At 39.1% G+C, this 16,555-nt stretch overlaps 1 protein-coding gene across 1 annotated transcript in view; it reads right to left on the reverse strand.

The window, feature by feature from the left end:
• The window catches only part of LOC128355606 (protein kinase C-binding protein NELL1-like), a 272,377-nt gene that overhangs the window by 41,970 nt on the left and 213,852 nt on the right, over window positions 1–16,555 (reverse strand). The window contains exon 14 of the mRNA XM_053315919.1: window positions 15,639–15,761. Coding sequence (XP_053171894.1) covers window positions 15,639–15,761 — 123 coding nt within the window. The remainder of the gene's footprint in view (window positions 1–15,638; window positions 15,762–16,555) is intronic.

The raw sequence follows: 16,555 nt of genomic DNA on the forward strand, positions 1-16,555 counted from the left end.
AAGTTCTATAATCCTAATCCAAAAATTACACTTTAATAAATACCCACAAGTAAGGGACTGCCTCCGTCGAAAAACAAATGCCAAAAAGTGAAATATATTGACTTTCAAGTGCAAAACCCTCTCACTTTATCTACAGTCAGTGGTGTAGATGGGTAGCACTTTACAAGTCAGAAAACCAGTTCTAGCCAGGTTAGCCATTGATTGCAAAGCCAGTTAATAAAAACACATTTATGCTGTATTTTACACATACAAACACTGTAGCAACACGTCTACAGATGGAGGTTGGACAATGCAATAATTTAAAGTGTAACTAAACATGAATCTTTTTGTTTTTTGTTCTTATTATTTATGTTAATACAGGTGTTTTTTTCAAGCAATACACATACTGTGTTTAAAAAAAGTAGCTTATTTGTGTCTGTTTGGATGTGCAAATTCTGTGGCCCTTCCCTAATTGTGACTTATTGTGCAAGACTTGAGGTTGAGGTCCAGAACACTGGCTAACTGTAGCATCAGACTGTGCCTCTCACACAGAGCTGCAGGTAGTGTTAGCAAGCCTAATAAGAGATGGCAGGGAGGCGACGTCATGCTACTCAGAGAACCATGGTTATGCAAAGATTAAAGCCACTTGCTCAACTCAGCTACAATACAGAAACTACACATTTTGAGTGTTGGGTGTAGTTACCCTTACAGAGGAGAATTCAAAGCACTGGCAAATACTGTACATCGCTTGTTAAAAACATTGTTGCTGCAGGAGATCATTTATATACAGTGACATTGTAAATTGCCCACAATCTGTGAAAATATTGCTAATTAGTTCTGATATGCAGTGTGAATGTTCTATCCATCATCAACACAACAGTTTTGTCACAGGAAACACACGTTGCCGGTGTGCCTCTATTTTCGTTGCGAACTCTGCCTCTTTCTGTCTTTTGTGGGCTAAAAGATGGGGGGGGCATGAAATAAACATCTAATAGCCGAAAAGGCTGAGCTGTGAAGGTGAGAAGACCGCTGATTAGGCTTCTTGTACGCCTGCTGGATAACAATGTTAGAGCCATAGACTGTACAGTAACTGTAACATCCGTGACGTCACCCCCATTGGTTTGTGGACTGCTGCTCAGAAGTCAATAGTTTCAAATCTGGGCAGCGCCATCTTGAAAATTTCAGGTGCATGCTGGGAAAAATCATAACACGGATTCTACTTATAATGGCATGAGGTGAGGCCATGGGCAGAGCTGGGGAGGTTGCGAGGACTGGATCTCGAGGACATTGGGCAATCAACCTGTCAATCACAGCGTAGCCACGCCCTGATGCATACCCTGCTTTATCGTCAAATATAAAATCAGGGAGGCCAAAATTTCACAAATGAACATCATACTGCATTGAAGAAGGCTTTAAACTAGCGATTGAGACCATAAACACATTTTGAAAACGTTTACTGAGGTTAGAAATCAAGTGAGAAGTTGGTGAATTCTCCATTGACTTGTATAGAGACGGAAGTCCTTTTGACACCAAAACGGTTGCCCCCTGGTGGCCTTTTGATAGAATGCAATTCTAAGTTACTTCCGCGTTGGCCTCATTTCAGAGGACCGGAACTCCCCGCCTGGTTAGAGCAGACACTCATACACCCATAGATACATCACACAATGCTTAAGTCTCTATGCTAGATTTTAAATGAGGATAAATATGACGATGTCATAAATATGAAGAATTACAATCAGTGGATCATGTAGGACACCAGAGATAAGAAACACTTGAAGAGCTGATGTAAAAATCATGATTCACATCTGTTAGTAACAAAAGAGGAAGTCATGGGGAGAACCACATAAACTGCAGAGAGAGGAGATCTGGGTGGTTGGATGAGTCAACAAAACATCAATATTGGAGTCAACTGTCCATCCCACATTTCATTCTGACAGCCAACATGTGTTTCTTTTAAACATGACCATAATAATTCCCTGGAAGGCACATAACACTTTGATCACCCTGCTAATATAGGCGTCAGATCAGAAAACACTTCAGGGTCGTCACAAAAGATGCATTGTGCTGCTTTTTAATTTTAATTTAATTTACCTTAGTAATGCATAAGCCTTTGCTTCTGCTTGGTTTCATATGTATGATTACTTGTTAGGTTATGTACTCAAATTAACTAGACATAAGTATCATGATAAGAACTCAAACCTGGTTCAAGTGATAGACTGCGAAGGGTACAAGCAAAGGCAGGAAGCAGCTACCAGACAAAACCTGAAAAAGTTGAATGTTAATCCTACAGTGACGATGATTTGAGAATTACACCTACAAGTTTCTGCCCATCATCACACAAGTTGGTCACTGAACTACAAAGATGGAGTAGTATACTAGCTGTGCTCCCGTGTCACAACTCACTAAAATATGCACTATCCACAACTCTTAAAAAGACCTTTATTTATGTTTCTTCCGGAAAGCAACCTCTTGTGGTTGTGCAAATAATGAATGGTGTCATCGATATAGTAGTGTAACATCCCACTTTTTCTTTTTTTTTTTACAAGGGAGTTTGTGGAGAATGGATGGGAAGTGTTATAAATATGACCATGGTTTGCATCCAGTCTACTAAGAGTTAATATTAGTTTGTTTAAATCATGACATCATCTAACCCCAACTGAGTACTTTCAATTGCCCAAACTTAACCAAAACCCCAGCCAGGTGGCAGATAAGAAAATGCTCAGCACCAAGCAGCAGAAAGACACAGAGATAAGGATAGAAACTAGAGGGTGAACACAGTGGAGCATTTACCAGCTAAAGAGTCAGACATTTGCTGAAAAGCAGAACAAAGCTACAGTAGAAGGATAGTGAATATTAAACAAGTCCAAATGAATCTCAGTGATGCTCCATATCTGCAGAATGTGTAAATAAGGAACTTTTTGTGAACACATAAACATAAAAGATGATATGTCACTATTCTGTTTCCATTTGTCTCCACACAAGTGTCCAAATATCAGTAAATGCACCTTTAACATTATATTCTATTGTTATATCAGAGTCAATACTAACTGCACACTCACGCTTAAGTTTAGGCTTGTATCAGATTATTTGAGTTTACAAGGAAAGACACAGATGAAAGAATATATTCCTGCTTGGATACGGTTGCTAAGTGTGGGTATGTGCATGTCCATGGATGCATGTCTGAAAACTTGACCAGTTGATGCAAAAATAACGACCCTAAAGAATATACGTTTATAAAGAGAAGATCTGGCTGGAAACTGAAATTAAAATTAAAAAAAAATAAAACAATACCCAAATCTACAACAGTTATTTTTGTCAGCTAAGTTTTGAGTTTTGACTGTGTGGTATTTTTATGCACAAATAAAAAAATAAAAAAAAAATATTTAAAAAAAAATCAATTTCTAAATAACAAGTGAATAAAAGCCTTAATAAATAAATAAAAATATTAATCTCACTGCCTTTTTTCCCCCAAACAAATCAGTGTGTGGCAAACATTAACTGGCTGCTCACGCCATGTCTGGATGATTTTATCTATTTTCATCTGTGGAAGAGTCGTGGGGGCATGAACCTATCAGAGCAACAAGGGGGGGAGGAGCAAGGACGCCCTTGGCAGCTAGATGTGAGGAGCTTTCATAACCAAGGGCTGTGCAGGCGAGCGCCTCCCTCTATCTGAATCCATTACCGAGACACACACAGGTACTCAGCTGACACCACTGTTTTCACCAACCTCTGCTGTTCCACTGATGAGATGAAGTTTACTGCTGAGAGGCGTGATGTAGTGCTGGAATTACTCATGACCCATGCTGCTGGAATCTGGAGGAGGGATATGCGTCACATCAAACCATGATGTGAATTTGATTTTAAGAGGAAAATTGTGGTGGAAAGATGTCACTTGTTGGTCCAGAGTGGTATTTGTTTTCTTCTGGGTTTTCATTATATTCAAACTGGCCTCCTCTAGTTATAGGGAGAAATGTGGTTTACAGATGCCAGAAGCAACATCACTCGGCACAATTTAAAACTTAAAAAGCTCATCACATGATAGCAAAAAAAGGGAAAGTTGTCTACTTCCAGCTTTGATCTACCATATTCATCACACACATGCAGTCGTTGTGCTCTCTTGGCATGTTTCACACTGTTATTTTCAATCTCTAATAAGCGGTTCTGATAAGACACTTTTAGACTGTGCAACACTGAGTATTGTGTAAGTTTATTGCATGCCACATTGTGGGAGACGCCTATAATAAATTCATAGTCACAATCTTTGTCAGACTGCACAATCAATTTGAGGCATGTCAGATTGCGTGCTGAATCCATGGTGAATCATGGTGTTACAGTTTAAATAGCATGTCATCAGCTCACATCAACCATCACTGCTGCCCGTGTGTTTGTAAAAATGAGTAAAGTTACACAAACCTCTTGTGCGCCATAGATACATTCAGGAGAACCAGTGTTTTCCCCCTAAAATACTATATAGTGCATGTACAGCCAAGTGTATTCTCTGTAATTTCATGCCATATTCTGATTATGTTTTTCTAAATGTGGGTCATAGCAGCAATCAGAATATGAGACATTGTTCCTAAATGTTATGTCTTTGGCTGCCAATGCTCCAAATGAGTTACTGGTGGATGAGTTTCACAGTGTGATCTAAGACCAGTGCTTTGGATTGATGACCATGATTTGAAGGCTCTCTCCCTTTTAGTTGGGCTTCCCGGCTCAGGAGCCAGTGGGCAGGACTAGAGAGGACGTGAGGGAAACTACCCGCACCTGTGTAGTTTAGGCCTCAGGCTATTTAGCTTGCTATTTTGTTAATCACTCTCTCTTCTCTCTTCCTTCCAGGCCTCCACCAACCAGGGGTCCATTCCAGAAAGCAAGCTCAGAAAAGCACCGCTTTTGAACACCTGACTTGAACAAATGAGATCAGGTTACAGCGGTTCCATAAAGGCAGAGCCACGTTCACGCAATCAAACTAATTCAAGACAGGCTCGAGTTAATTGTGTGTGCACGCCATTCATGAGCAGCCCATGACGTCGAACACAGATCAAACGGATTCATAATGACAAAATCCACTACAAACGAGCCACAGAGCAGCAGCAGTCTCCAGCACACACTTCTGCTGAAGACATATGAAGAATTTAAACATATGATCACAAAATACAATAAATAAAATCCAAGAGAAAGGCTGGCAGGAAATTGCTGATCGATTGAATGGGTCTGATCTGTCTCTGAAGGTGCGCTCTTGTTGCAGCTCTGTCATGTACAAGCTCCTCAATCAAGGGACACGCCTTCACAAATAGAGAAACAATGCATGGGTCGAGGTCGCCCCAATGTTCCAAATTATGAACACACACACACACACACAGACAAAAATACATACATATATAAGAGTATTAAGTTGACTATATATATGTGTAGAATTATATGATTAGGCTATCATTAAGTCAACTTTATGTGAACTTTTCTTTTTAAATTATGGTGATTAATGAAGTCATATAATATGTTAAATCATCTCTTTTCTTTCAGGATGAGCAGCAACTCAGGCTAAGTCTGACAATTAACCTGGTCTGGAGAAGGTTAGTTTGCCAGCATAAGTTGCCGTGGTAACTGAGCTTGAACTATGCTGAGCTTGCTTGATGGAACCCAATCTGCTGGCAAATGAGCCAGACTAATGGAATAAACCTGGTTTATTTGGTAATCCTGCTTCATGGAACAGGGCCCAGATTGGTTAGACTTTGGATTTTTGTTTGCACACATCGCACCACACATTTCACTCATCTATACACTGCATTCATGAGTGATGTACCTGACAAACATTATTTTATTCTATCTTAATTTTGGAATAAATGTTATTTTCAATGCTTTGTCATGCTTTGTCGAGCCGATTCGTAATACACTTCTCTCATGATTGTCAACTTTTGTCTCAGATAGCCAAGAAATCCAGGGCAAGAGCATCCTCTCTGGAGATGACTGCTGCTTCCTTCAGTTTGTCAACACAACATGCTAACCTGTGTTTCAATCTCTGTGACCCCTGATTGAACCTTTTTAGCCAGGCTAGGAATGACAATATATGTCTGTCTGTTTGGTCTGAATGATGAATCCTGGTGACTTTTGTGATTCTCTTACTTTTCATCTACCAGCAGGTCAACATTTTCAACCATCCAGTGAAATATGTCATAACTTCTAGATGGATTGGCACAAAAATTTGTTTCATGATGTATGAAAATAACTTTCCATCTAGCAAAACCATCAGGTCAAATTTCAATCGAATACTTTGGTTTATGACCAAATACTTGCAAAACGAATGACATTCTTGACAATCTCAATTGTAATTTGTATTTAGTGCTAATTAGCTAATATTGTAAACAAAAATGGTCTCTCTGTATGTGTGTGTGCGCCCAACCGTCCGAATTCCCTGCTTCATAGAAAAATTGCACTAATTAGCCCATGAAATGTAAACCCTGGTATCAGATTGTAATGAACACACAAAGATGCATACACACAAACCCCAGCAACACGCACACATACACACACAAAATTATTATCAGACTTACACTACAATTGAAAGCTCTATTGATTGAATTCAAACCTTTGTGAAAATCTATCACAGAAAGCAGATTTCCCCTTTGCATATTGCCTCCTGCACCTGTGAGAGGTAAGAGTGGGAATGGAATTACAGGAAAGCACATGGGGGCTGGATGCTTTGGTTAGATGAAAATAATTAAATTTTAAAAATAAGAATATCATCACAAACTACAAGTTGTGTCCAAGTCAGAATCAGCAGTCCACTTTGTCAAACTCCAGCGATCAGAAATGCTGAGATGCTGACATGGAGCTGATGGCAGAAGAACATCACCCTTAATAATAACGAGAATGACTCAACTCTGACTTAACAGGTGCTCAGGGTAACACCGAGAGAAATAAAGAGACTGTGCCAGGTTGGATAGTGGAGGAAAGGCAGCTCAGGCTTAAAGCAATGTCACTGTCTGTCAGAAAAAAATGAAAAAGAAGCCAGTGAAGGGTAAGGATAGACAGAGACGACTTTAGGAGTAAAGTCAGCTGCAATCTTCAGAGGGCATTGCAAGTCAAGTCTGACTAATACTGACCGTTAAATTACCTTTAAAAGCTGCTTTTTATGGGTTTTTTTTTTTTGTCGTAGCGGAGACCACATTCTTTCAGTAGCTGTCAAATCCTATTTTTTGTTACTTTAATTTAATTTGAGCCTCAAGTCCTCACTTTGACACTTTAAATGTGAAGTAATGATTGATGTGAATACTCTTCTCACAAGGTAACAAATACAAGGCTCACTACAATTTTAGGAGTAATAAGTAATTACTAATGGACCAACTTTAAAGTAATATGCCAAGCATGGTTGTGGACAAACCTCATTGGACTAAGTTTTCAAAGAGTTTTCTTAGTGAAGTATGTCTATCTGTTATTTATGTGTATTTGTGTGTGTGAATGTGTGTGTCTGTATGTATGTGCTCAGCCTGCAGCCTGCCATAAATCAGTCAGGGCTCGCAGATCTGAACTAAAGTGTTTTGGAGCCCGGAGCCTCTGGGCTTTGTGCTTTTCAGTCTCAGTTGAAACCCCAATCGGTGTTTTTGAAAACAGCCTTTTTTTTTTTTTACACCTCAGCTGTGTACCAGGTGAATTTCTTTATGCTGTTATTGCAGGTTGCAAATTAAATTGAGTGAATGATGTCGAATTTTCAGTTGATTAGACAGGGGAGAAAGCATCTAGAGAAATAAACTAACATGAGATGATACTGGAAGCACAACTTTATTAGATAAACTAAAACCATTTTTATCATCTATACACATAGCCACTATTGTACACTTGTTTCAATTAAGGCAAATACAAATGAAAAGGGTGAAATAACTGTATAATAAGTATATTAAAGACTAAAAGTCTATCCAGAAGTGATTAACTTACTTGAAAATGGGAACAAATTACTGCATAAAACTAAAACTGATGGAGTTTCTCATCAGTGCACTTTATTTTTCAGTTTGTGATATGTGCTTGAATATTCATAGTAAGGAGCAATATGTTAACATAAACTGTTAATATCTATATTCACAATGAATTTACACTTTCAACTAATGAAATTTTTTCCTATGTGCATTTGTCAAATTGTATATGAATGAATTATGATCCACTTTTTGTCTTTCAAGGCCACAAAAGAAATACTGTGAACTGGTGATAACTGCAAACACATGTGAGAAACTGGGAATAATGGTGACATATGTGTAATGTTCCAAATGTGGTTTGCTCATTGTGACTTATACTTAGAACCTGTTCAATTTGATTATACATTAACATAACATCTAAGTGTGAAAGTACCCATATCATTGTTTGATATATTTTCTTTGTTGCATAATTGACCAAATTGAATTATAATTATTATTTATTTAATATTTCTTTTGGGGAAGTGATGCAACTCTCGCTTTTTTCATTTTGCATTTGTCAAATTGTCCTCCATCTCTGTGGACCCTGCTTCAAGTGATGTGTTCCCATGTGACAATTGTTTACAATGTCAAATCTCAATATTGAGCCAGATATGTTCTTGTGCTATGTTCTATGTGCTGTTGGTGTAATCAATGGTGTAAAGTGTCTGACACTGTGGTTTCATACCTTTGAAAATCCTCCAAATGAAACAATGTGTGTAGGAAAAATCTTTCAACACATATTCACACTCAATCAACAATATACTCTTTGATTAGTAATCACGTGTAGATTCAATCTATGTTTCCTAGCATTCCTTGTTTGCTACTGTGCATACACAAATGGTGGGCATAAGGCCAAGTCTGTACTTTTCTGACCTCTCACACTTATTCATGTAACACATTCACCTTCATACTATGGATAAACATAAGGATACACATGGAGAGAAAGTGAGAGAGAGAGAGAGAGAGAGAGAGAGAGAGAGTACCAGAAGGGCAATGAAACCATAAAACATTGACAAAATACACAACTTGACACACTCGGAATGGAAGAGTTCATTCAGTTCAGTGGTCCTCAAAAACATTCCCCAGTGGGCCCTGCTGGCCCTCCTGAGACGCTTTCCAGCAATGATTTACATACTGTGTATGTGATCTCAGACTGTTTTCTTCTCATTGTGTTCCTAAAGACTGTGAAAACATAATTGTAACATAAGTAGCAGAGCTGATACACCTCTATACAAACACTGCATGCACTAATTTAATTGCTGAGATCTGGGAATGCCACAGAAGTCTAATGGGGCAAGAAACACAAGCCATCAGACAGGTTTAAATAAGCTGTTCTGCTTATGCAAGGCTTTTCTGCTGCCATCTTATCTTTATTTTATTTTATTTTATTTTATTGTTTTGAATAGCACTAGGTCACATATTCTCAGGTTAGACACAAGTAAAGTCCATGTTAAGTCTTACAGCAACAATATTATTTAGTGTAGCTTTGTGATTAATTTGTGCAGCACAGGGTGCCATTAGTGCACTATTATAATGGTTCATAGTTGTTATTATTATGGTTTTGTCATGCTCTTTGTACCACACAGCATCAGTGACAAGCATCTCCATGCTAAACAAAGAGAAATATTTTCAAATATTTAATCTTGTGGAGTATCACTGACACGACCGATTAAAGACAGAAAAAAAACCTCACCACGGATCAGATAGAATGAGGACAGCATGCTAGATATTCGCCCAGTGCATTAAAATACATTAGAGGAGTGGATGTGATGGAGCTGAACACAAGAGATGATTTTTCTCTTTGCTGCACAGCAGCTACATCTAGCAGTGGGGCACAGACTAAAAATAATTGCCTCAAATGATAATTGCTACAAAGCTTCAAAAACAAGCAGTCTTTTTTTTCCTATTCCTGCATTTTTTTCACATTTGCAATTAATCATAGCTTCAGATAGTGTGGTTTTCACCCAATTAAATGTTGTAAAACACTATGCCCTCTAGCACAGAACTACACAGCAGAGAAACCGCTAAATGTGTTGTTCCTATCAAAAAGAGATGAAGGGGAGCAATAATTATGTAAACAGAAAATTAAATGCTTCAGACTTGTAGGGGAAATGAAGGCTGAATCCAACACTCAACCCCCCCCCCCCCCCCACCCCCCACCCCACCACTCCCTTCACTTCTCTTTTCCCCTCCCTGCAGCAAACACCTTCCCTCCTTCCATATCTCAGAATACATTACCCTAGGTTTCACTGCTCGCTGTTAGCTGGTTGCAGCATGGTTCCTCTGTGATTAGCTCTGATAGCAAGATGAGAAAAGCACGAGTCAATGCCTTTGTCCTCTGCGCCACTGTTTAGACTCGCTACTCAAATCCTCTCTATTTAAAACCCCTTTGTCTATACAAACCAGTCCTAGGGAATGAAACGGACCATTAACAAGATTAGCTCACTCATTCTGCAGTCGACAAAGGCTCTGTAATAGGCTGCTGATCATTAGGCTGGCAGCAGGAACAATGCCGATATATAATCTTATGCTTGCTCCGATTGAACTATTGTGGTCCATTTATTGTGCTCTGAGGGAGATGACATAATGGAGGCCTTTTTTCCCCCCAGGGGAATTGCAATACAAAAGGGGCAGTAGGAAGAAAGAGTAAGTAAAGGTAGAAATAGAAAGAGTCTTAACCTCTCATTTTGTCTCACTTCCAAGTCAGACCAGACGATCAATAGCAGTAAAATTGGCTCTTGAGATGGAGGCCGATCTTTATGTGCCCCTGCAATCATCCAAGTCACAGCAGGGAGGACTGGGCCAGCTGCAGGCCCGCTAAGAGTTAAGAAACAGGCAGGTATGGGGTAAAATTTGAGGCCATACTTATGTGATTGCCAAGTGCGCTAACCAGTTTGTCTATTTTATCTGGTTCAGAAAAACTGGCAAGCAGAGATGAATATACTCAAAGGGTACCAATATTGTACATGTATTATAGTTTATAGTTGTTATTATTATAGTTTTGTCATCCTCTTTGTACCACACAGCATCACTGACTACCATGTCCATGTTACACTGAGATAATTCTTTTCACATATGTAATCCTGTGGAGACACAGGTTGATTGGTCAACACTGTCTATATCACACAGGTAATGAGATCTCAGGAGGAGGGGAAAAAGAGGCTGATTCCTCCAACTCCCTGCTCACATAATACTAATTGGCCAGACCAGGATAGGTAAGATGTCGGATGTTTTAATGACATTATTAAAAAGTACCGCAAGTTCCTCTGACAAATATCATCATTGGGTAGGACTGATACCGTCAATAGTGTTCTCTGTATACTGATCATACTATAGCTATAGCCGTATATGGCCATATGCTTTTCTTTCTAGGGCTGACTTTCATTGTTTGGTTTCATGAAATTATCCTTACTGCTTTATTTCCACTTGAGAAAAATACATTTTAGATGATCGTGCACTTTTTCTAGAAGGTTGGTGAGGTCTATCTCCTTTTTCATCTGTGTATGAGGTCCATAAAGCTATGGTTTCTCCAGTTTGGTGTTAAGATCTATATTGGCCTGCAGACAGCCCTATTTAATTCTATCAGACATCTTTGGGATGAACAGGAATGCCAACTGCGATCCAGGCTGTATTGGTGGTCAGTACCGGACTTCCATAATGCCTAATGGCTCAATACCTGCAGCCAGGTTCTCATATGTTGAATTAACACATATAGACATAATGTTGGGTGTCCATGTACTTAGTTCTGGTGGCTGTATATATGTATGTATTCCATATTTTAGCAGTAACATGAGCAGAGTCTCTCCAAGACATTTAGTAATTTCTGCAAATACTATTTCTGCACCATAAATCATATTCTCAACAATGCTTCCAAATATTCGCCTCTCTGCTGCTCTGTTACATCATTAGCACATTGGCTGTGACTCCCAGAGCAAAACATGTGGAGATATAGCAGTATGGCCAGATTGTGTATTGTTTGGGTGTGTATATATGTGTGGGAAACATGTGCCTGGAGACAATCCTGATAAAGAAATTGTGTAGAAGGCACTTTGCAAATTGCATTGATCTCTCCCTAGACCCACCTGCCACCCATCCTAATGCCGGTGTGACGGGGGGGTATAAAGGGCGGGTGCACCTATTTTATTTCCTTCTTGCTTTCTTCCTCTCACTCTCCTTTTCTTGGTGTATCTCTTTCTCCCTCACAGCCATCTTTCTCTATCTACCACACATGCACAGGCACACACCGACATCCACTTGCAGCAGTGTATGACACACTTTACCTCCCTAATCATCGCTATGACTGACATGCTTTCCTCTGTCCCGTCCTTTTAATTACAACATTATTAGTTGTCACGGTGATGAGCGGCAGTGCAGACACAGTACATGATTTAATGAGTGAGAAATAATGGTGGAACATGGCAAGAGGGCCAAGACTGTCATTGTTTTAATTTTCACTTCTGTTATTTTCAGTCAGGCCAACACACTGGCCTAGATTGATTATTTATTTCAAGTCATTAGATGATTATGGTTTTATAACTACATGTGGGACTTTCAAGCTTGTTTTTAATGGAGTTACATTTACTTATCAGGTTTTATAAAATAAAAGGAAGACAAACAAAAAAACAATGATGTCATTCTACTGCGCTTGCATGTAAGCAGTGTTGTTGCTCAGTGTTGATGGAGATTTCTGCTCTCTCTGGTCATTAGAATCTGAACCAGTGCAGGACCGGTCACATCTGGTGATGTTGGCTCCTTCATGGCGCCTATAACGTCCCATGATGCAAGATGTTTTACTCAAAGTTTATTTAGATCATGTTTGAGTAGTATGGAAAATCAAATCCTAATTAAGCTTAATGATTCTCCCATCTCTTGGACAGCAGCCAAGCTTAAGCACGCAGTCATGAAAATTACATGAAACAGTTTCTTGCGAGCCTGTGGGATCTCTTTATTTGCAAATTAAGCACTCGAAATGAGTGGGGCTGTGTATCAAACCACTGTTTGAGTAAGGCTGAATTGTGGCATTGAATGCTGGGTGATTCTTAAGACCAAAATACACTGCCACTTTATTTGTACTTCATTACAATGTTGGCCCAACTACAGATGCTATTTACTATGTATTGATTGCCTTTCAGTGTCGTTTTAACTATTTCACTTGGGCCTCACTTTCTGTCTTGTTTGTTTAATTGATGTTTAACTGATGTGTCTTTATCTAGTTTTAGGACATTGTGATCACAACTTAGGTGATATTTATGCAGAAAGGGAGCAACTTTTGAAGGGTTCATAAACTCTCAAGCAGAACTGAAGGCCATATTCCATGACTAAAACATTGAAATCAAATACTCTGTTCAGCCAGATATATTGCATAATATATTGTTTAGTTTAGTTTTTTAGCTAATTGGCAACCTGAATATTTTGTACATCACTATTTTCAAATAAAAAAGGAAGAAAATAAAAGATCCAAAATAAATGGATATCAGAACATGACCATATGTGCACATATCTTTGCTATCATTTGGCCAGGTGCTTCTTATAAAAGATGCACAGTGTGTTTTTAGTCTCTTCACCTCCAGTGGTTCCAGTGTAAACATGGCTGTTAATAATCAGGTGGAGAGGGGATTCCTTTGGACAATGGACCCCAACGATATTAGTTTAACATCAGGGAGCTCGAACTGTGACGTTCCTCTGCCTTGTAAAGCCAGCCAACTCTCTAATGAGTCTCCCCAGATTCCATAAGGGTCCTACATGGACTGTTATCGACTGTCCTGCCTCATTTCCCCTGAACCTGCAGTGACTGTCCCACTGTGGCAGCCTTCAGTGCAAACACACAGTTAAATATAGTTCATAGTGAACATGGCTGAGTGAATCCATGAACACACACTCTAAAACCGGAGATCACATGAGTACACACATATGCACGCACACACCTAAGAATGTCAGAGGGCATGTAAACAGCTTCATGGTCCATATTCACTCACCTAACATGAGGTCACAGAGCTACAATAGAGAAACAAATGTCACTGCAAGCACTCAGTTTGCTTTTCATGTAATTGCGAAACAAACAAATGATGTTGTTTTTTTCATTTTATTGTTCAGTGTTATAAGGTTGTGGTTAAACACAGAGCAGAGCTCCACCTAAATAGGGAATGACTAACTACTTGTTCACAGTGGACATTCAATGGCATGTGCGTGCAGAGTTTATTAAAAACACCATTTCAGACTTTACCTGCCTAGTTCAGGCCAATACTCAATGTTTACTGCATTTATTATGACAAGCTACTGAAACCAAGTAACAGGCGGCACACTTATTACAGAATATTCAACATTTCCAAAACTCATTTCACAGGGCAGCATGCCTGTTTTAGGCAAACTAATCAAACCTGATATTTAGAAATTGACTGGTGTGGGTTAAAGAAAGGAGCTCCCCAAAATGCACTCCTGCAGTCAATACACAAAATACTTAAGTTATTTCTTTAAGCACCCATTTCATGCATGTAGTATTTTTGTTGAAAAATCTGTCAGTTTGCATCTATTTCAGTGATCTTGCACAGGTGAATCACACCTACAAATGATAATTTATGATACTGGTGTCAAAATCAGAATCAACTAAATGCAATGAACTATTCAACTAGTATGCATAATGTAAGATAAAACACTTCACACATTTCATACAAAACAAAAAGTTAAGTTTGCAAATATGAACAACAGAATTGTGTGCAGCAATGAATACAATATCATCTGAATGAAAGTCAATAAATAATAGTAAACTATCTACCCGCCTAAGCTGGTAATGTGCACTATGCAGTATTGCACAGGAAATAAATAAATATGGGGCTGTTCTTGGTATAACCATTCTGTATAGTCAAAATGAAATATAGAAAACATGATTGGGAGTACTGATATTAAATGCAATATGTTGTGTGCGACACACTATAGGCTCCCTGTAAGTGAATTTCAATACATATATTTCAATATGACACAGCTGTTAACTGCAGTGAAATATAGTCGCTGAAAGGCTGTTAAAGCAAGGAATGTTACTGAGTCTAAAAAAAACTTTTTAGAGAAATGCAGTCAATTTAGATCAAGTTTTGATCTGAAAATCTGCAAATGAATGCCTACAGTGCTATGGTGGGTGAGTGATGAATATCCATTTCAGGGAATATAATTTTCTTTCACTGAGGCACTTTTCCACTTTGAATCATTGACTGTCCCTGTTTTCACTTTGTGGAAATTATAGCACATAACCCACAAGTGCTTTAGCTATTAGGATGGAGTACACTAAGCACTCAAAAAGGTCTGTGATCAGCAGGCTGAATGGAGGCTTTTATAAAGAGATTAGATTTGTTTTGTATATCTTTGTTGGTCCACAGTGCTGAATTTACAACACACAATCACACACACTGCTGTATAGGGTCAACAGTGTGAGGCATCTGGGCAGGGCAACAGGTCAACAGGGAGCAGGGTGAGTAGTAGAAAAACAGACTGAAACTGGTGCAGAATCAATTTGCATCATCTCATCATGTGGCAGCTGCTGCCTGGTTAGGTGATGTGGAGGAGGAGTGAACCAACCATGATGTTACAGAGCGGTTACAGAGAGGTTCTGTCACCAGCAGAGAATATAGGGGCAGGTTTGAGTCTATATTGTGTGTGTGTGTGTGTGTGTGTGTGTGTGTGTGTGTATTTACATGCCTGAGGGGATGTTCCAGGGCAGGAACTTACCTCTGCAGATGGTGCCGTTGCCCACGTATCCTGGCTTGCAGGTACACAGGTGTCCTCTGATGGTGTTGGTGCAGATGGCATTCTCATCACATGAATTTTGCCCACTGGCACATTCGTCATGCTCTAAGGGAGAGATAGAGAGGTTCCATTGTCAGAGAAGTTGTGTATGTGTGCGTGTGTGTGCGCGTGTGTGTGTGTATGACTTCAGTCACTTTCAGGGAAACACACCAGATTTAAGACCAGTTGATGACTGAGGAAGGCAAAATGCTGATTTTCTGGTCAGGATTAGGTTTTAAAGGTTTCATCAAGTAAGGACCCAAAAGTAACTTAAGTAAACCTGTGTGTCTGTGTGTGTGTTATGTGTAAAAGATGGAGAGGTCATTGGAAAAGTATTCATTTCTTTTGAGTTCAGCAGCCATAGATCTCCGCTGAAGCAAGGACAGTCAACAAGGTAGTTTTCTAGTATGAGGCCACAGCTGAGCTTTTCTATTGTCAACAGCCAGCTTTAAGAACATCCATGCTTCCAAACATCAGGGGCCAGATGCATATACGATGCATGTGCATAAAAACCATGCATAACACCATCCACTGCACATAAACTGGAATTTATGAAAAACAGAATGTGGTGAGAATGTACATTATTTAGACCGATTTGAGTGTGATGTGATGAGGTGGGAATGAAATATAGGGAGAAAAATCTAATCTTTAAGTAAAACACTGATGGTTTAGGTTGATAACCAGCTGTTCTGTTCTGTGTGATTTGCAATGTGCTTTTGTAAAGGTAACATTGATTAATTACTCTGGTGTGATAGATTTTTATCAATCTCTTAATTTACATGGGAGTTACCACCACTGTATTTTGCTTTTAATGTTCTTTTTATTTGAGCCTTAGTTGTGTCACACCTTTTACAATCTGT

Source organism: Scomber japonicus, chromosome 1 (assembly GCF_027409825.1).
Source record: "Scomber japonicus isolate fScoJap1 chromosome 1, fScoJap1.pri, whole genome shotgun sequence".
In the NCBI taxonomy this organism is placed as follows: Eukaryota; Metazoa; Chordata; class Actinopteri; order Scombriformes; family Scombridae; genus Scomber; species Scomber japonicus.